The following is a 21888-nucleotide window of genomic DNA, read 5'->3' as shown; positions in this document are numbered from 1 at the left end:
ACCATAGTGGAAAGCAAGTACATTCAAGTTTCCAGACCCAAGTGGCGAAAGTTCCCAACATAGTCAGTGTATCTAATAATTTGAAAGAGACTTGTTGACTAAATATAACTGTAAGGCCTTTCCTATTTTGCCATGATCAGGTACAAATACAATGCACACTAGAGATGCAGATTAACAGAGGACTAAAATAATCCAACAATTGGAAACTAAAAATACAAATGCACAGAACATTTTCCATTATGAGATCAAATCAAAACACAATTTAGCCAAATCCAATCATGGAAACTACATTGAAAAAGGAGAGTGTGTAAAAGGAAGAAAAATCAAACTACAATAATGTTTCGTGTGCCACTTTCATTTGGTGTAGACACCTAAAGATATGAAGATAAGAGAGAAAAGTAATACAATTTTAACAAGAAGAAATAGATAGAGAGAAAAAAATAGGTGTACATGAGTGTTATTATTATTATGGTGTACATGAATCGGGGGGACTGATCAAACTATGTGCAGTCAAAGCTAAGTGGAAGGTTGCAAAGGGGCCGCCTCCTCTTCCGGTTCCTCGCTGCGAGCCAATTCAGACAACACCTTTCCCGGCGCCTCTGCTAAATCCTCCCCGAGAAGCAGCGCCACCACTTCCTTCATGGTTGGCCTTCTGTGTGGCTCAGGGTGGCAACAAGCTAACCCAAGCTTCAATACCATCTCCATGTCCCCCACATCATACTCCCCCTGAATCCTAGAATCCGCAGCCTCAATGACACTCCCTCTAGCATACAACTCCCTCACCATATCAACCAGCACCACCTCCTCCTCCGGCACCGATGTCTCCAACGGCCTCCGCCCACACGCCACCTCCAGCAACACCACCCCAAAACTGTACACGTCGCTGGCAGAGGTTGGTGCAGCTACATTTGCTATCTCCGGCGCCAAATACCCTAACGTCCCCACCACACGCGTCGTGTTCGGAACCTCCCCGTGCTGGTAAAGCTTGGCCAAACCAAAGTCACCTAGCCTTCCTCTCATGTCAGCATCCAACAATATGTTACTGGATTTGATATCCCTATGAATCACAACCTGGTCCCAACCATGGTGAAGGTAGTTCAGCCCCTCCGCCACATCAACGAGGACACGACGGCGGTACTCCCACCTTAGAAGCTTCTCAGGCTGGTCGAAGATCCACTTGTTGAGGCTTCCATTAGGCATGTAATCATAAACCAGCATGAGTTCATTCCCCTTTCTGCACCACCCTCGCATTTGGACCAAATTCTTGTGCTGCAGCCTCCCCATACTCGCAATCTCCGCCATAAACTCCCTTAGCCCCTGCTTGGAATCGTGGCTGACGCACTTCACCGCCACCTCCGTCTGGTTCAACAGTGTCCCTTTGTACACTCTTCCAAACCCTCCAGAACCCAGAAGATGGTCCTTCCGGAACTCCCCTGTTGCCACACTCAGTTCCTCATAGGTGAACCTGTGGGGCCAGTACTCAAGCTCCCAATCTTCCACTTCATCTTCTCCATACCCTTTCCCTCTGCTCTTCCACCACCACAAGTAAACCCCAGTTGCCAAAACCGCCAGAAACACAAAACAACCCACCACAATTCCTCCAACAGCCCCGTCGGAAAGCGAGGAAGACGACGATGATGCAGGCAGAAACACCGGCAAATTGGTCGTGTTGAGCTCTCTAGCAACCCCTGAATCACTGAAGCTCCATGCCAGAACCCTCTGTGCCTCGATCCAATTGGTCTTCGAAGCGGAAAACCCGACGTACATATCGGAAGACAAGTAGTTAGCTATCTCTGGGTTTCTGTACGAAAACGTGGGCCTTGAAGGGCGCGAAACACCGATCGGCGCCACCGTGACGTTCACCTCCAGATTTCCGCCGTCGAACTCGATCCAGGCGCGAACGTTCTGGCCAGTGCGCATACGGACAGAGACGAAGCCGCCGGTGGAATTGAAGTACCCGGCGGAGGTTGAGTTTACGGACTCGACGTTGTTGAGGTCGATTCCGATGTGGTTGTCGTTGATGTCGTTGAACTCAGGGTTCTGGCCGGTGTCAAACTCGACGGCGAAGAGAGGGAACTGGGTGGGCGTGGTGGCGTTGTTAAAAAGTCCGAAGTACTGGCTAGCGAGTGCGCCGGGAGGGGAGGTGGTGTTGCAGAGGAGGAAGGCGAGGCCGAAGCCAGGACTGGTAGCGATCTGTGGCAAGATGGAGAAGATGAAGGAAGTGGAGAATGAAGAAATGGGTTTTCGCGGCGGTTTCATGGGGATTTTGGTCGGGTAGAAAGCGCGGCCGAAGGAGTATTGGTTGGAGTCGTTGGTCATGCGGATCACGGTGGCGTCGACGCGGGCGTCGTTGATGAGGGTGAGGTTGGTGGCGGCGCCGGTGAAGGAGTTGAAGATGAAATCAAGGGAGAGCGTCGGAGAGAGGAGGAGTTGGAGCTGGAGGAGAAAGAGGAACCGGAATCGGAACCGTGAGGTGGCCATGTCGGAAAATGAGTTAATCGGCGACGGTTGGTCCATTTGGAATGGGTAGTTGAAAAAGTGTGGGGTAAGCCCATAAATGGTTTGGTTCAAGAGTTCGTTGACCGTTGAAAACATGAGATAGAAAACAAAACTACTAGACTAACAAACGACTCTTATTTTAACATTGACTTCTCTAAAAAAAATTTAAGGAATCATTCAATAATCAAAGGTAGAGGCCAAAAAGTTAGAATGAACATAGAGAAGGAGACTCATCAGAATTTCTTCTAGGCAAACAAAATCGATAAAGGTTGAAGCGTTTGGATGAAGAAGTTTGCGGAATTATTACCACTCTTGTGAGTAAAATAGATATATTGATAAGTGTTGAAATATTATAGGACCGGACTAAGTGATTTTGTTGTATATTTACTTAGGGATAGATAACCATGTTCAACATTTATAATGTGATATTGATTTTTGATTGATTTTGTTCATACGAATTTCACCTCCATATTTAGAGAGAGATAAGAGTAGAAGAGCTTACATCTTATCCTAGTCACCTGCCATGATCTTAGTTTAATTGATAGGAAAATATATGAAATGAAAACTTTATAGAATTGAAACAAATCATAGCTTAAGCAGATAAACTGGTACGCATGGAGTTGTTATCTATAACTTAAGCAGATTTCGAGTTCTTGTATACGCAGTTACTTTGAATACTTGGTAGAGAGAGTTTGCCAACCATAGTGATATTTTTCTTGATAAACCAAAGAATGTATAAATAAAGAATGTATAAATAAGGAGTAAAGGGAGTACTCGAAACTCAGTACAAAGATAATTCACATGAAACTACAAGGACTAAGACTAAGAGACTAGTCAAACGGAAGCAACAGAAGGGAAAAATCAGACCTAACAAAGACACCCAACAGGCCAACACGTTACAACAGCCCAAGATACACACAACACCAATGAAAAAAAGAGTAGGATCCAACGAGCCTACACATAAGGCAGCTGCATGATTACAAGGGTCAAATCCTCTCCAGCCATTTGTCTCTCCATCCTCTCACCTGCAGTGTTTTTTACCATTAGATTTATCCAACGGTTCAGATTTATCAAACATTAAATAATTAAAAATTAGCAAATGAGTTTCTTCTCACTTGTTACACGACTACACAGCGCGACACCGCCCCAACGTCACTGCCTCTTCTATCTCGCCCACCATTAATACCACCGCCATGTCCGCTATTTGTGTCGTCTGCGCTGTCTTCCACCTGGCGCTTCATCATCTCCTCTGTATGTGCTGTCAAAGTCTTCCCACACACCCTTCTTCATCCTTTTACAGAGCCCTTGAAATTGATTGAGTATGAGAGAAATTGATTATTTAACATTTGAGGGGAAAATTGTCTCAGAAACATGGGGAGAAAGTTTTGAACGAATTCAACGAAATTAGAGAAACAGGTATGTCAAATACTCAAATCAGATTGAATTATTTATCATTTTGAATGAAATTTATCATGGCTGTATTACTGAATGATGTTTATGGTTTGAACTTAATTGGTTTTCTCCTAAATTAGTAAAAAATTAACTGATTCCCCTCCCCAATTTCTCCCGTCATTCACTAAAAGTCGTGGGAATCTTGTCTTCTCTGTTTCTATCTCTATGGTTGAAATAGCTGCAGGAGAGAGGCTAGAGACACAACTGGAAGGAGAAGATCTAAATCCGTTTCTGGTATTCCAAATAAACTACATAGCAGCCATCCAAATGAATCCTAGCCCATGTTTTTTATCCCTCCCACAGAGCAGATTCCCAAGCTTTGCAAGAAATGTATATTACCTTCTTGTGGCACAGTTATGGAAATACCTAGCCATAGTAGTGAAAAAGTAAAACAATAATGTCTCATTACTACCTCATCCATTTTAAAATGTTTTTTTTTTTAAGTTATAACACAAAGAGTGTTGGTGATTTTAGTATCATCAATGGATTTTAGTAGTAATGTGATTTATTGTAGGCCGATGCGATTACGCGTTAAACTCAGAAACGAGTTAGGGTAGTGCGGAGTTAGGGGTGGAAATAGGCCGAGTCGAGCCAAGCTTTGCGTGGCCTAGGCCTGAGCTGCATTCTCTTTTGGTGGCCCAAGTCTGGCCTGTGGTCTATCAATAGGCCAAATTTTATGGCTTGGTCTGGCCTTTTCTAAGGTCTGACCTGGCCTATATGCCTTCTTAAAAGCCTAACTTAACAGATAATTTTATCAAAAGAAGGTCATTAGCCTGGCGGGCTAATATACATTTTATATGTCATTGCACTTTCTTTTCAAATAAAAAAACTTGTATCATTGCATTTCAAAAACTAAACCTATATCATTGCAAGAGAGGTGGACTTGGCAGCGGCAGATCAACAGTGGCGACTGGCTGCAGCTTGCGTCCTGTGCGGCTGATGATGTGCTATGCTAAATATGTCCGGAACGTTTCTAGTCTAGGTTAGGGCATAGACTTAGGGTTTTCTTTTATACTAAAGTATACATCAGTTTAAAAAAAGTTATATATAATTATATTATATTTATATTATTAATAATCTATCTACTACATCTTAAAAGAGAGACAAGAAATTACTATTCATAAGAGAACTTTTAATCTGGGCCATTCATTTCAAATTTTTTGTCCCAATTTGTTAATCAATCTTGGCCATTCATCTTTTTTCTACAGCTAGCATTGGGCTGACCCAAAGAGAGGTCAGCAGTTCTTTCTTTCACGTTTTCTCTGCTCTGATTCATCTTGTCGAAGAAGGTGTGTTGAAGGAGAAGAGTGTTTTTGTCCGAAATTGTCGTCATCGTGGGAGGGTTCCCTCACTGTAGATAGGATTAGGTTAGAATTAGGTGGAGAAGAGAGGAGATTGAAGTTCAGAGAAGATGACCGAAAATCATCATCACCCTAGATAGGGTTTAGGTTAGATTCAGAAGGAGAAGAGAAGATGGTGGAAGTAGAAGGACAAAATTTCACTGTTTACATTTGGGGATGATCATAAGCTGACGAAGAAGGACCAGAATCAGAAGCCAAGATGATGAGAGATCATGTCAGTTCAGTACAAGTGCAGCAGGTTCATTCCCTTTACGCAATTCATCACTTTCCCGATAAATCTCACTATTCATATATTGTACTGCTTTTCAATTGCTCTATAAATACTGCCATTCTTTGGTGTTTCTTCCCATCCCTCAACTGCGTTAGTTTCTCAATTCCTGATTTCCCTCAACTGCGTTTGATTCTTTGTTTGATTGAATGGATTTTGGTTCTTCTTTCCATGGATTTTGGTTCTTTCAATATGTGATTGTAGTTTGCTTGATTCCCCCCTTTGTCATATATTAGTGATTGTAGTTTGCTTGATTTCCTTTGGCTGCTACGTTTGATGCAGTTGGCAGTTTTCATGAGCACAATGCGGTCTGTCTTTCTGTATTCGGGGAAGACACTTTCCTTCTTGTTGTTCCATGTTTTTCTGCTGCTGGTTTATCTGCCTTTTGATTTGTATGTATAACCACTAAAAATGTGAAAAAAAATTTCTCTGTTTCAGAATTTTTTTTATGAGTGACCTGTGAGTGATTCTTAGGAGTATGTCAAGATAACTGGTAGATGAAAAAATCGCTAGCATCTTATTTCATTAGATTCCCCCTCCAAATATGAAGCAACGTAAATAAACCTGTACAATACAGGAAAATATATTATGACCAGTGCCCACTACAAGAGTTTCACTAGAGTCTAATAGATGTATACAAGTATAAAGGCTTGAGTCAAAAGCACTAAACAATATTTCACTTGATAGTGTATTCAAATTAAGGACATTTGCCTGGTCACTGTTAATTTTTGGCAAAGAGGGTTAATGGTTTGTAGGATGGTCAGGTTCTGCTTGGGATTCAGCAAAAATTGATATTTGCTTCCCTGTTTGACTATTCCAAATATGAATTGTTCCATCACAAGATGCCACTCTTCCACTAGATGATAAGATGCAAATATTGTTTCCCACCTAAAATTTGCATAAGTAATGAGTGATTTATAGAAAATGTTACAATCGAAAAATAATATCTAAAAGCCCCTATAGAAGCTAATAAAAACACAGCTTAACTCATGAGTAACTGTTATAATTTCTATACTAATAAACACAGCATAACTTATCACTAACATCCATTCACATAACATCCCCTTTTGTTTTAAATCATCAGCCATTATGCATATGCATCACCTAGCAGTGCTCTATCAGTGCTAGGTGATGCATAATGGATAATGACTAGCAGTTTGCTGATTGATACCATAGTTGAAACTTGATAGTACTTAGTAGTTCTCTAATCTCTACTATAGTAATATATTAATACTACAAGGATTTACAATGTAAAGTCTGGGTGATTTGATTTCAATAATTCTTTTGATTATTAAAACTAGGAAGGATTTACAGAAGATCTTCTCTTCAGATCAAGTTGCCTATAAATATTCCCACAACTCTCAATCTTTGTGGTGCTCTCCCTTCACAAGGCTTCTCCTCCAAAGGTTGTATGTCATTCAATTATGGCTACATTTTCTCTCTTTAATTTAGCATTCTGCTTAACACATAATGTAACATCTCCATGCTTTATTTATCATAGATTTATTCTCTCCTTACTGCAGGTAAAGTTGATGGTTAGTTTTGGTGACCAAAACATCAATTCAAATTATCCAAGGTTAGTTTATTCACTTGATTCATGTGACTTATGCTTATCTAAAAAAAATGTGACTTATAAATTTAAGAGTCAATGTGTTTACTTTTGATAATATCCAATGGTGTGCAACCAAGAGAAGTGAAATTGTTGGTGTTGTATAATTTCATCACATTTAGATTGAGAAATTAATACGTGTTGACATATTTGTCTCTTTTTTCATGAGTTATAATGTTCTATATACTTTGCAGTTAGTATGTTTGATGTTGTCTTGGTTTACATTTGGTTTCATTATCCATGTAATTGATTCTTTCATATATTATTGTCCTGATCAAATTATCAAAATTGTGATTGATAAAGAAAAAGCTGAAATCTGAAAAGTTGATTCCTATACTTTTGGTGGAGCAACAACAAAGCTCTTGATGATTTGCATGATCTTCTTGATCCTTTTAAGTTAATAGAACTATAGAGGTCAGTTTAGGACCTAAGTAGAAGACATATAATACTAAATGGCTTTAAATTGTTCTCTATCTTTTTGTTTATCATGTAGTTTTTCAGAGCTAAGGTAGAATCCTTATTGGCCAGAGGCATGGAAACATCTATTAACAACCCACTGCAAAGGGAGATCAATTTTCTTTACTGTTGATACACTATACCCCTCTTCATGTAGTTTTGCTTGCTGCCTTCAGGTCCATTAGTTGGCTAAAAGAAACCATTTATGCTATCTTCTCAAGATGAATGCTCCAAAGTCCAAACTCTTACTTTAATCCCTGTTGTGGATTTATTTTCCTTCTTTTATATAGTCATTATTTAGTTTGTTTCCTTTTATGATTTTAGAGATATCTTGAGTTATTTTTTGGTTCTTGAGTGCAGTTCACTGTATATGCTTAGTCTGAGAAAGAGGGACTAAAATACTGAGAAAGGATTATTGTCCTTCTTTGCTTTATATTTTTTTATTGTTCTTATTAACTTATTATATTTTTTTTTTCCATTTTCCCCCTCACCTGTGCACATTGGTCAATCTTCTTCTTTGATCTTTCTCTCCCTTCATCATAGTAGGTATGGTTCTTAACTTCTATGGTAAGGATTCCATCAAATATTAAATGCAAGAAGAACCTCTTGAAGCCATTTGTTTGAATGCCACCAAAGGACCTCTTGGGGAAGTTATTATTTAATTGTGCATGGTTGTATGCATCATACCTGTAGATAAACATAACTATTATTTTTAGTTTAGAAATTTGTTTTGCTATATGTTTGATTGACAAGAATGTTTTTTCAATGACCTATGAAGCACGGATACTTCTCATAGAAGGTGTGTTCCCGTGTCGGACACCGACACTCGTACGATACCCATACGACACGTATCAGACACTTTTTCGCGGTGTCCGAGCAAAACGTTTTTTTTTTCTTCGACTCGGACACTTCAAGCCGACACCTCTTGTTGGCTAGACACCTATGGGACACTCATATTACTATTATAAAATACATTTTACATTTACACATAGTGCTTACTTTGTAAAATAAGTCTTAGTTTTTTGTAATAAGTTCATTAGTATAGAGCATAGGATGTTGTTTTATGTTTTCTTTATAAATAGACCCTAATTTGTCTTGATTTGAGAATGTGTGTATATTATATATATATATATATTAATAAATAATATATATATATATAATATATATACGCCGTGTCCTCGTATCCTACTTTTTGAATGTTAGCCGTGTCGCAGTGTCCGTATCATGTCCGTGTCCGTATCCGATTCCGTGCTTCATAGTCAATGACTAACATTTACACAATGTAGTGGTCATGGGGATTTACGTTTATGTAATGAAGCAAATAAAATTGGAAAGATGTTTTTTTTTTCTTTTAAATTATGTTAGCATTTGTTAAACTTTGCAAGAGAAATAATAGATATTTTTTTCTGTCAATAAGAATATGTTGAAATTAAGATGAAATTCATATATAATTCTTATACATTCAAGTGTTTGAGCTTTAGTGACTAGATTACTCTAAATTTTCTAACAGGGACGTTTACTCTTCTTGATGTGTTAATTAGGCATTGGCGCAAGAAGCAAATTATGTAAGGTTACAAATTTAAAAAAATGGTAAATCCACTTCTTCAACTTTTCTCTTTGAAAAACATGTAGGAGATAAGGGCACGACGAGACATCGCATGTGAATTGAATTTTTTTGCTGAAGTTTTCAAATTTTTATACTGCTAATCAAGTCATTGTTTTGATTTTCAAATGCTCATTTTATTCATGTGTGATAACCTCATTCTTTCCATGATATCAGCTTGGAACTCTATTGTGTGTGGGACTAGGATGTGCTCTTCAAGAGTGATAGTTGTATTAATTTTCTGTGTTCAAACAGTAGCTTTCAATTTTTCAGTTTTCTTCCAGCTTTGATTTGGATTTTATCTTTAAGACTTTTCTCTTATGTGTGGTTAAGCCTTAATTGGAGTGTCAGTTATTTGTTTATTGGCAGAAGCTGTGCTTTTTTAATGAAAATGGATGATGTGAAGCTAACTATGAATGGGAACTGATGAATGTTATAGTGAGCAATGGACGAATCATTTTGTTGCTTAAATGTGCAAGTCTTATTTTTTTCACTTTCTCTTGGTCATGCTATATTACCAGTGCATTCAAGAGGTAAAGGAATATCATGGGTTGTGCAGAACGCTGGAAACAAAGAGAAGTGGTTGGATGAAGGCCTTTTTGCTTTGCCATGGAATGACATGATTGAAAAAAGTAGGAGATTTTGCTTGAATTGAATGAACCTACTGAGAAAAATGCAAGTTTCTACTTGTGTAAACATGATTTGTTTTTTATATTTCTATTCCTTTTGTTGTCCACGTTGGAACATTTAAAGTTTTTCTTGGTTACAACTACCTTGCTTACACAGTTAAAATTTCAGGTGTTGAACTGTTTATGCTTTGTCTGAAAAGGGCCAACTCTTTTTTGTGGGTTTGTGAGTGTGTCACCATTTTGCTGAGAAAAATTGGTGCCAGTACTGCATCAGAGGGAGATTTGGGATATTTCAATAAAGGTTCCCCTTGGAGCAGTTCCTACCGGTTTTATGTACTTATCATTTACTTATGTTTGTTTCTGGTTAGATAGTTCTATTCACCAACCACATGTACTTTAGCTGGCAATTTTAGAAGTGGTTAGGTTACATTCTATATGAATTATTGATTCCTTTTCTATATTTTTTCTGCATTCCATGGATTTTATGATCCTCCTCTTTCATACATCTTTTTTTATTAACAAGACTTTATCATTTAGTTTCTAAGAAGGGAAGCCCCTATATGTGTCACACTTTATCATTTAGTTTCTGGATAGTGAAAGTTATAAACTATGGCTGAATCAGATTAAACCACACAAGGCATATCTTTAGAAGAAGTTAGATATTTTCCACCTAATTGAACTGAGTGTCTATAACCTTCATACATACAACCAGCCCTTATTCCTCGATCTTCTATTATTTTGAAATATAACTACCAATTATTTTCATGTGCCCTATGGCATGAATACTCCAACCCTACTTGATCTATCTGCTATAACAAGGTTACAAATTCAAGTGGGTGACTACTATCTTTGAAACCCCAAAATCTCATGGTCAACAAGTTGATTTTTGCATACAAAATATAAGTCCTTTTCGAATAAGATTTCTTTCCATAGCGGTATACTTAAACACATGGATAAATTAGGAAGCTCCAAGTATAAAATGTATCAATTGTAGAAAAACTGAGAGAAACTTGAAATGTACATTACCAGAACCGAAGTAATGAAATCTAACTGATGAAATATAAATCTACAGAGTTTTAAGTAAAAGCAACATAATCTTCTAGAATGACAACTAACTGTCATTGCGGCAAGCAAGACACAAAAGGTGAAGTAGAAAAAAGCTAAAACTAAATATCGCCATCAAAATCAGAACTGATAACACAACTTTCCTTCTTAAAGTCTGCTTATGACTTTGTCTATATGTAACTCTAGAGAAGGAGAAGGTTAGCTTCATTGATTTTTCTATATGTATGTTTTTACATACTTTTGGTCATGGTATTTTCTACATGTCATGGTATTTTAGAGTTGATATTATTTAGCTTTGAAATTTAATGAAGTGAAAGTTAGTTTTTTCTTCGAATGTTAGCCGAAGTGGTAGGACTAATTTGACGTAGCGGATCAAAATGGTTAAGTGTGAATGGTACAGGGTTCGAAGCTTGTGGATGAAACACTGTTACAAATAGATTTATTAAGAGTATATTTTTGAATCACTTTGAAGATTGGAATATATTTCTTATTATATGTCATAGTATTTTAGAGTTGATATTATTTAGCTTTGGAATTCAATATGAAGTGAAAGTTAGGTTTTTCTTCGAATGTTAGCCAAAGTGATATGACTAATTTGGCGTAGGGGATCAGAAGGGTTAAGTGTGAATGGTACAGGGTTCGAAGCTTGTGGATGAAACACTGTTACAAATAGATTTATTAAAAGTATATTTTTGATTCACTTTTAAGATTGGAATATATTTCTTATTATATGTCATAGTATTTTTAGAGTTGATATTATTTAGCTTTGGAATTCAATATGAAGTGAAAGTTAGGTTTTTCTTCGAATGTTAGCCGAAGTGATAGGACTAATTTGACGTAGGGGATGAGAAGGGTTAAGTGTGAATGATACAAGGTTCAAAGCTTGTGGATGAATTATGTATTAACATTATTTGATAACTATGATATTTCTTAAAAAAAAGTAAGATAGTTGTTTTACTTGAATGTTTTGATGGTCCACTTATTTCATGTGGATTGAGTGAGGCATGCTTTTTTTCATTTGTCCTAATTGTGTAGAGTTTTTTTATGAAACTTATCTTATTTTATTATTTTTTTTGTTAACTAGAAATTAGCTTTGTGGGTCAATTAATTTTCTAAAACTCTGGGCGGCCCAATATTTTTTGTTGAGTGAGGAAATTTAATTTTTTGTTAAATGCTAGGGCATGTCTTGTTTTTTTTTTTCTAGAGACGTGAATTTTTCGTCATAAAATTAATTTTCTTATTCTCTCCCTTTTAGTTTGGATTCACTTTCTCTCCTTCCCTTTTCAGCCTTCCATTGTTTGTGATCTGAGATTTGTTTCGTTTCCTGTTCAACAATGGACAAACTTGTGTTCGTCCTACTTTGTGCAACAGTTAGGCTTCGCGTTAGCGTCGTTGTTGCCGCTAATTGCCGAACATGAAGAAGAGACGTTCAGCTCTATCTCTTTGTATATCTTCTATCATGTGATAAGTAGGTATTTGACAGATTTTATTTTTTAATCTCTTCTTCTTTGTGCATCCAAGTAAGATATTTACTTATTTAACTTATCAGCACAGTACATATAATGTACTAATTAGTAGTACACAAGTAACAGTGATCATGATTTTCATGTACCAACCCCCAACTGCTCTCAAAGGTAATCATACTTGGAAGTAGATTAAAATAATTTTTTAACTTGATCATCATTTGTTTACATGACTAGCGTGGAGCAATTTTCTTGTGTAAATAGGTCAATTGCTTGAGTTAGTTTGTACAATAAGGAAATTAGTACTTTCTGTGTTTTTTTGATGTGTATTTGACACTGAAATATCTTTCTGAATATATGTATATTGTTGACCATACCCTGTTGTGAAAAGATTTTCATCATTTTCAGTCTAAGACTTCGTATATTTATAACATAAACCTTAACATTGTAATTGTGTTCAAGTTATTTTGACAAAGATAAATGAAAATACAACTTTTGTTATACATATTAATATTTATAATTAGTCATTGATATCTATGTTTCGGTTAAGTCATATTTAGTGTTGTGATTAGTAAAGGTTATAATAATTGGTATGTGATTTAGATAGATGGAGTTAAATAAATTAATTGAATAAATATGATAAATAGAAGAACTGCCCGTCCGTGCATCGTGGTATCAGTTCTACAAGAGTAAGTTTGAGAGGCTTGGAAATTATGTTACAAAGCACGAGATGCAGATGTGGAGGATGGTGCAGTCAAATAGATTTAAGGTGTATGTTTTTACTGTGTAGTTCTATGGAGATGTTGTTACTTTTATCTATCCTTTTTTGCTATGTTAAAGACTTTTTCTTTAATTGTTGTACTTTCTGTTAGCTTACATTTTCCTTGAATATTTTTAAAGTGTTAGCATCAATGTTGGCTATGGTTTCTAAGTACAGTAAATGTTACAATAATTGGTATGTGATTTAATTAGATGATGGACTTAAATAAAATTATTGAATAAATATGATAAATTGAAGAATTGCTCGTCCGTGCACTGCACGGAGCCGGGCTAAATTCCTAGGATAATATATAAGTAGGCCGGCCTATCTGGCCATATAGGCTTTTTAAATTGTTTGGGCCTGACCTTTTTTAGTTAAACAAGCCTTTTAAAAAGCCTAAGCCTGGCCTTTTTAGTAAACGAGTCAAGCCGGGCCGAGCCATAGGCCCCTGACGAGCCGCCTGGCCTATTTCCACCCCTATGCGGAGTGCACGCTTGTTGAGCCAACACATAATTGACCGCGATTAGATTGCGGGGTTCCAAGGGGCGGAGCCCCAAACACACTCCAATATAATGAGTCATTTGGCCTCAGTTTTAGATACAGAAAACAGAAACTATACATTTTCTCTACTTTCCTGATATGTTCTCTATTGCCAGAAACAGATTGTTTTTCAAGAATTATCCTAACAAGGATTTCGTGAACCCAGACAAGAATAGGGTCGAAATACTTTGTTCGAAAAGTGTACGAACACGATTCTTTGAAGTTATCCAGGATTATCATACCCAAATTTCTAACAAAGAGTAATGTGACATTTATTGATAATACTATTTAACTAAAATGCTTTAATTTATACTCTTTTAGTAACAAGAAATAAAAATAATAAATACAACTTTGGATAAAGAAAAATGTATTGGATAGAGAAGAGTTGCGGTGGTTAACTAACATAAAATGTGATATGTGAGAAAAGAGATGAGGTGTTCCAATAATATTGCAACCAACGCTTTCTGGGTCTGCTTTGTTTTCTCTTCTAACCTCCTTATATGAGAAGGTAAAGAACATGGACTAAAGAAAAAGAAAGAGGTTGATAAAGAAAAAAACATATATAAATTCAACCATAAAACTAAAACAGAAAATCAATGTATCCTGGATTTTTTTCGTTGGGGGTCAAATAAGATTATGAAAAATCTCGAACTAAGAATAAAAAAGATTCTACATAAGAATAATTATAATTAATAAAAAAATTGGCCTCTGCTAATCCCCTGTATTAGATACACCTCTAGTAGATTGCTTATCCAAATTCACAAATGAAGATAGAACTAAGATTGTGCTATAAATAAAACAAGACATCATGAGAAAACTTTTAAAAAACTTTTTGGTGGCTTTTTTGTTTTCTAATAAATTTTGTAAGTTTTTCTTATATTTTTATATTTTAGTGCGGTGTAATTTTGTGATTGAATGTGTCTAAGAATAATGTGGGTGGGTTTGTGTCCATGAAGACTTTCTCTTAATAGAGTGAGTGCTAACAACACATTAACATGAATTCGAATTCATTGATGTATAAAGTAACAAATCTAGAGAAAATCATTTTAACTTGATCGCGAATCACATCACTATCAAACTTCCTATTTCACATGGTAAACTCCTTATCAAAGCTTGGCAGTGCCAACTTAGAAGAGGTTCATTAATTAACATTAAAAAAGTAGGTATGGGAAAATTAGGCAGCCCATTTTGCCACGAGAGACATGGCACCTGCACCCAAATAGACTGCCACGTAAGATTTTAATTGAAGCCTAATGCACCCCTGCAACCTTGGACTCATAAAATCGGTAGCAAGCAGGACAACCAAAGACATGTAGACTAAAATACCAGCAGATGCTGAATTAAGCAATCCCACAGTAATGAGTGCACCTCGACTGTTCTCATTGTAGATTGTGGTTATTGCCATTCCTACGGCAATTCCAAGTGGGGTTATCACTGAGAAGAAGGACACATAGATTGCTACCTTCATCATACTGTACTCAGCCTGTTTCAGAGAAAAACTAATTTATGAGGCATTGAAGGGCTGTATATTTATCACAATGTACCAGTTTGGATGCAAGTTATTGAAGCTTTTTGTAGTGCATTTTCAAGTAAATATGCGCCAATTTACGTGTATATCCAAACATGTTCAATATAAAATGAAATGAACTATTGGTATGCTTGGATCAACTTTTGTTTCATGAATAAAAACTTCTAATTGAGTATAAATTGATTCGGACTTCACAAGAAATTCTAGAATAGTTTTGAAACCCGCATTATTATGATGAGGTGTTACCCGGAGAATGCATCCACCAAGCCCCATGCCTTCAAACAGTTGATGGAAGCACATGGCGGCCACGAGACTTTTTATTGTGCATGTATTGTCTGAGGCTCCCATGGAAAGTCCTACCACCACTGCATGAACAACAATTCCAAGTTCTAAAACCTGCATTTGAAACATGTGTTTGCTTAGAATATTAAAGGGAGCACAAGTTCATGCTGACGTTGCAGTCAAAATCCATTCATGATCACTTTGTTTTTCATTAGAACAACTTAAACTTTTAGAATAGTTAATTTATGATATTAAAACGTCTGCACACAAGTAGTTTGGAACTTGATCTTTGTTTATTCTAATAAAAATGTGAATTTCTACATAAAATTTGTTTTTGTGGAGTTTCCACCCAAGAGCCAGAGCCAATTGGGCATCAAGTGACAAAGCTTGGACCATGACTTAGGTGAGTGAGCATACTGTGTGTGTATATATATATATATATATATATACATACGTGTATTTTGCCCGAAGGTTTAAACTTTTCTAATAATTAGATATGACATTACCAACATATCTTAAGACTTTGATATATGTGTATGTTTGGATTGATGATGAAAAATCAGAGTAATATTAATAAATTTGGTAATTAGTCGTAAAAGTTACGGAAAATTATACACTTCTGTTTATTACAATTTTAGTATTCACTAAATTTTTTTTACTATGTATAGAACATACCCAAGATCATTCAAGAGCTTCAACTGAAACATTCACACATTTCAAGGTTAAAGGCTCTTTAGAGATATTAAACTTATCAAAAATAAATTTCTCGCAATTAATTCCACCTACACCTTCAGAGAGGAGGAATCAGGTGAAAAAGATATGTTAAATGTAGTATATGATGTGACATGAAACGAAGAGAGATAACTCGTATACAAAGACACACTTACATGCATGTGATTAACTTTAAACGAGTTAAACACGCAATCTTACCGAGGCGACTACACGAAAATGCATAAGTTGGGACTCCTTGTTTGATGCATTGATCTCTTGATGGGGTCGATGACGGGGATGCCCAAAATTAACAACACTACCCATCTCTTGATCTCCACCTTCATGATGGTCCTGATGTGGAATATCTTCAGGTCTTCTATGCTTTTTGAAACAAAAGCTAGTAGCCAAAGAATCCACCATCATGGTAATTATTGCAGAAAACATAGCCACGAGCCCAGGAAATGGATACTCATGCCATGGTTTCTCTGGCAAGCATTCAGACCAGAGCTGGTCATATGCTTCAGGAAGAACATGAAGGAACCCGGTCCCGAGAATAATTCCAGCTGTGAAACTCTTGACGATTATGAAGAAATTGCTTTCAGGGCCAAGAGCAGGGATTGAATGCGTCGCCAAGGGCAGGCACACACCAAGGATGCTAGCAACAAAGATAGCGAAGATAGCTATGATTTTGAGAGGCAGAGCTTTTTCCTTGTTGTGGCATTTGTCTACTTTTTGTATTGCACAATCAGCCACTGCTTGGGAAGTGAAAAGAGTGAGGATGAGGATGAAGGTGACAGACATCATCTTGACAAAATACTCATAGCATTAAAAACAAGAGTTACTAAAGGGTGAGGATGATGATGAAGATGGTCATTCTAGTGGGCTATAATGGTCAAACTGTTGATCTCGCTATTTTGTCGTGCTTTAGGTGGAGGCATTCAACTTCTTTATATAGATGTTTTAAGTGACGGATCAGAACTTTTGGTTTGTTTTTTGTTTTATTAGAGACCTTTTTGTTTAGAAAAATAAATTAACAGGATGGTAAATGTTGATAGTCCTATATGGAAAAAAGAAAAGAGAAATATGGATAACAACAAAGGTTAAGAAAAGTAAAAGGCCTAGGGTTGTATAAGTGACTATGCAAAGATTTGGGTTAATTAAATAAGTTATAATACTAAGTGGATCAATCACATTTAAAGATAAGTGTAATATAATTTTCATATTTTATTTATTAATTTATTTATAAATAATTTTATTGGTCCATTAGGGTGAGGTTAAGTAACCCTCATCGGTTATTTAACCAACCCAAAAGTAAAAAAAATTGACATGATGACACAATAAATATTACAATTGAACAATAAAATCTTGTGGGGGAAATTGCCCCCACCTACTTAACCTGGATCTGTCTTTGGACGTTTCCCATTTTAAAATCTAGAATATGCTTTAACAATCAATTTTTTTATATTCACATATATTTTGTTTCATCTCAATTATGTTCATTTTATTTATTTATTTCTTTTTATTCTATCACGCCAGTTATCATCTCTCATTTTTCTCTTCTATTTATATCTCTCACATATAGAGGTGTGAGATTTTCCGAGGAAGCAAAAAGATATATAGAGGTATGAGTGGAATGAACCTCAATAAATTATTAAAACAATCCGTGTGTCTACAACCTAATATATTAAATTTTTCATAACATGAGATTAGACTTATGACGAAGCAGTCCAGGGTTTGATTATTATTACTCTTATTATTCTAATCGTAAATAAGTTAAATTTAAAGATTGTTCTATCCATAAACATTGAGATGAGATATAGTACCTAGAGTGTAAGGAACGTGATGCGAGATTCCTAGAGAGAATGAGAGCGTAACCGCTTTAGAGAGAGAAAGTAACTGAATTTCAATCTTGTTATTTCACAAATGAGCCAAGAGTCCTTTACAATTGGTATTATCCCCTATTTATAGATGTGGAGTTGGGCTTGGCGCCTCTATCCCTTCCTAATGGGCCGATTGGGCCTCTGGGAGGAGGCCCAAGTCTTTCGTCTGCTCGTCGCCCTAAGCTGGCGCTCTGGGCGAGGGACCCTAGGGTCTCGCTCAGTCCACAAAACCACAAGACACCGAGCTCGAAGCATGAGAGCTAAGTGTGTCTTTAAGTAGAAAAACTAAGGCGACGGCCATGAGAAGCTAATTAATGCTAAAATTTAAGGTCTAACAACAGAGAACAACTGCCAACATGACTTGGTAATTAAAGCTTGAAAATTAACATTTTGAACTTCTTGCTACGTTCCCCTGGCGGCTCGAGTCCACAAGTGGGCTTGTGGCGATGGCGCTTGGTTTGCTTGCCTTGTCACAGTTACGCACGTGCCCTGAATCGTGATATTTTGACATGTGTTGAGCCTGCGCCACGCGTAGCGCCCCAGAGTGGTGCAAAGGTCAGCGAATCCACGAAATCTCAACTGCTATCTTTGAAACGTCTCTTCAAATAGTAGTAAAGCCTGTCAATTTGAATTCGAACCAATAAGCTTTAGCCGTTGTAACCTTTCATTTAATGTGTTGCCCCTGTTTCCCGAAATCTGCGCCACACTCCCTTGAGTAATCATTCCACCTTTGTCATGATGGGGCACGATTTCCCAACCGCTGCTCATCCCAACTTTTAAATTCTCCCTCACCCTCTCATTCACCACTTCTGCAATCCTTACAATCTGCTGAAGTTGACAACCTTGCGCCCTTTCCCTTTTTCAACCTTATTCTTCCTTTTAGCAGAAATGACTTCCCAACGCCGCACCAAAGGATCCTCCCGATCCCGCAGCGCCGCTCCCGCATCTCCTCCCTTGGTTAACCCTCCTCCCTCCGGAGGATTTCCCCTTATTGATGAGGGAAATTAACGTGGCCCCAAGCCAGCTCCATCTGAACGCCTGGGCATTCATTCGGTGTTTCGAGATTCATTGCAACGCGGTCGGTCTTGAAGCGAAGACCGCCCACTTCTTCTATTTCTACGCCGTAGAGCCAAAATCTTTGAAGACCCCGACCCCAGGGTGGATCTCTTTGAAGTCTCGTACGGGCCGGCAGCGCCTCTTACCCTACAAGAGCAACGTCAAGAAGGGACCCGGGCGCCGGTACTTCCGCTTTATCGTGCATCCTACTTACCCTGAAGCCTTCACCCTTCGGGACGACACTGCTCTGTTTCCTTTCTATTGGACCAAGAGCCCTCGTGACGTTCTATTGCCGTCAGATGCGTCGCTGAGTGATGAAGATAAAATCATCCTTGGCTTTTTCACTGGGCTCCCCATCCTCGAGTGCTCACAGTTGCTTGAAGCCGCTCGCAAAAACACCCTCCACTCATTCCTAGGAGGAATGAACTTTACTGAAGCCGCGCTGAAGCGCGCCCTCGCTGCTAAAGCGTTTGAGTTCCCTCCCGTTTTTAACACTAACGGGATTAAGAGGAAACACGCTGCCGCAGACGCTGATGTCGAGACCGCCGTTTCTCCTTCAAAGAAGCGGAACAGAGGATCCACCTCGGCTGATCCTACGCTTGGATCTTCGATCGATGCTGCCCCTTCCGAAATTGCCGGGACAGCCCCAAATGCCGCTGCTCCTGGGCCTGGTGAGTCAGTACCAGACACCGCCCTTCCGCTGGAGATTGACGAGCTGGCACCGAGGCCTACCGATGACGCTGCTCAACCTTCCCCCACAAGAAAATCCCAAAAATCCAAAGGGGGCGACCCTGGCACAAATGGAAGGTCTGGGGTCAAGAGAGCCAAGGCCGGTGAAACATATGCTCCCCGTCAAGACCTGGTGGGCGGGGATGAACCAAACCCCAAGGGCGAGGCGGGATCCTCGCCCTTCCCTGAGGAAGTCATCGCTGGTCAACACGCTCTTGAAGGCGCTTCCCCCGATGTTCCCCAAACAATCCTTTCTCCTGACTATTCATGCCATCAAACTCAGATAAGCTCACCCAGAGCCTCCCCCGTCCACACAACGAGTCATAGTGGTGAGGATCAAACTCCCGTCGTCTCACTTTCTCCTCGCCATTCTTCCCCATCTGCCAACCATCCGATTGTTGATGGACAGAAGAGTTATGCTTCAGACCAGCAACCTTCCCCTGTCGACTTTATGCTGCCTGACCCTTTCCTTGGCAGCATGAGAGGAACCGAGAATCCTGACCTTGATGGTGTGGCGCAAGAAGCCATCTCGAGCCTTTTGCGCGCGAGGTGTCTCTTCGCCAAGTTATCATAGGATTCAGCTACAACCGTTGAAGTTGAAGAGCTCCGCCAGAATGCTGAGAGTTATCGTCTCGCCACACTTGAGGTGTACAGAGAGCGTGACAGGTTCCTGACTCAGGTGGTGGCCCAAACAACAAAGCTGACCAATTTGGTAATCGAGATGAACAGTCGCGAGACCGACTTATCCGCCTGTGAAAAGAGAATGGAGGACTTGAATGACGAGCGGGATGATTTGCAGAAGGAGTTGGAGGCGAAGAACGAGGCAATCGCCGTAAGTAGGGCCGCCTGTATTGTTAAGGACAAGGAAATCGCGTTCCTGCGTAGTGAGTTGGGGTCGACGAACGAGTCTCTCACCGAGGTGAGGTCTCAACTAGAAACAAAAGCCAAATGTGTTGTGGATGCGGAAACCCGTACGAACTCCGAGATCAGAACTCTCCGGGCGAGGTTAGTGGTCGGGGCTGCTGCTGAGGCTGTGGAAAAGTGTGGCCGTGGTTGTTTCCTCGCCAAAGTCCAAGTCCAGTATCTTTACGAAGGAATCAACCTCGGCAGAATGGGAGCCTTCAAGAGGGTTACCCCCCACGGATTGGTCGGCCCTGATGACCCCTCAGGCTTCAACGCTGAATATTTTGCGGCTGCTGAAAACGCAAGGGAAGCAAAAAACGTTAATGCAGTTTGAGTATTTTTTATTGATTTTCCTTTACCTTTTTGTAATTAACATTGCTACGTGTTTATTTAATGAAAGTTTGTCACGATTTCGCTTGTCCATTTTTCTCCTCGTGTTTGCCCTTGTGCCTTTAAGCTTTGTATTTTGTGCTTGTGTAGCGATTTTGCATGTGTGCCAGCGGAAACTAGGACTTTTGCTCAGTCTTGGACTGAGGCTTTCTTCACACCGATATTTCCCGTAAGAGCAGGTGTGGCCTTGCCGATTTTGTCCCGGCGAGGACTTACAGTTGCTAGGGACCCAATGGCCATATAGGTTTACCCAGACTTATGCCTAGTTTTTATTCTCGCCCATATTTCGGGGAGGTCTCGTTTGCCCATATTTCGGGGAGACTTTTGGGATAAGTAGCTTATCCTGGGATAAGTAGCTTATCCGCACACATCGCCAATGAGAGGTCAGCGATTCGCGCCGGACTTTCCGAAGCAATCCCCAGACATCAAGGTCGTGTTGGGATTGCCACCTTCAGGGAATTTTTCCCACCGGGCGAACGTGACATGTTAGTTGAGTTGTTATCTGGGTAGCAGCGGTTCGCGCCGGACTTTTCTGGAGCGATCCCCAGACATCAAGGTCGTGTTGGGATCGCCACCTTCAGGGAATTTTTCCCACCGGGCGACCGTCGTATTATAGTCGAGCTAGGAGTATTGCTTGAGAATATCCTTTTGTATTTGATTTGCTGAAAGATTTTACATCGAGGGATGCCTCGTTAAAAAACTCC

At 38.8% G+C, this 21888-nt stretch overlaps 2 protein-coding genes across 2 annotated transcripts; both read right to left on the bottom strand.

Annotated features, from left to right (window-relative positions):
- Positions 1–207: 207 nt before the first annotated feature.
- LOC130710471 (L-type lectin-domain containing receptor kinase S.1) lies at positions 208–2579 on the bottom strand. The gene has a single exon (XM_057559752.1). The coding sequence runs from the start codon at positions 2515–2517 to the stop codon at positions 517–519; it is 2001 nt and encodes a 666-aa protein (XP_057415735.1). The 5' UTR covers positions 2518–2579; the 3' UTR covers positions 208–516.
- Positions 2580–14664: 12085 nt separating this feature from the next.
- LOC130710373 (fe(2+) transport protein 1-like) lies at positions 14665–17085 on the bottom strand. Its single transcript, XM_057559606.1, has 3 exons — positions 16446–17085; positions 15480–15629; positions 14665–15188 (listed from the first exon to the last, which is right to left on the bottom strand). Exons 1-3 carry the CDS (start codon positions 17028–17030, stop codon positions 14880–14882), a joined length of 1044 nt encoding a protein of 347 aa, XP_057415589.1. The 5' UTR covers positions 17031–17085; the 3' UTR covers positions 14665–14879.
- Positions 17086–21888: the final 4803 nt, after the last annotated feature.

The sequence above is a fragment of the Lotus japonicus genome, chromosome 4, assembly GCF_012489685.1.
Source record: "Lotus japonicus ecotype B-129 chromosome 4, LjGifu_v1.2".
Taxonomy (NCBI): Eukaryota; Viridiplantae; Streptophyta; class Magnoliopsida; order Fabales; family Fabaceae; genus Lotus; species Lotus japonicus.
Note: the sequence above shows the minus strand (reverse complement) of the source record. Positions and strands in the feature narration are given on the sequence as shown.

Excerpts from the sequence above, each read along its gene's own strand:
- LOC130710373 (XM_057559606.1), bottom strand. The coding sequence starts at position 17,030 with ATGATGTCTGTCACCTTCATCCTCATCCTCACTCTTTTCACTTCCCAA. Across the intron at positions 15,630-16,445 it reads ATTTTCGTGTAGTCGCCTCG|GTTTTAGAACTTGGAATTGT; the intron begins GTAAGATTGCGT and ends TTTCAAATGCAG. Across the intron at positions 15,189-15,479 it reads TTGGTGGATGCATTCTCCGG|GCTGAGTACAGTATGATGAA; the intron begins GTAACACCTCAT and ends TCTCTGAAACAG.
- LOC130710471 (XM_057559752.1), bottom strand. The coding sequence starts at position 2,517 with ATGGACCAACCGTCGCCGATTAACTCATTTTCCGACATGGCCACCTCA.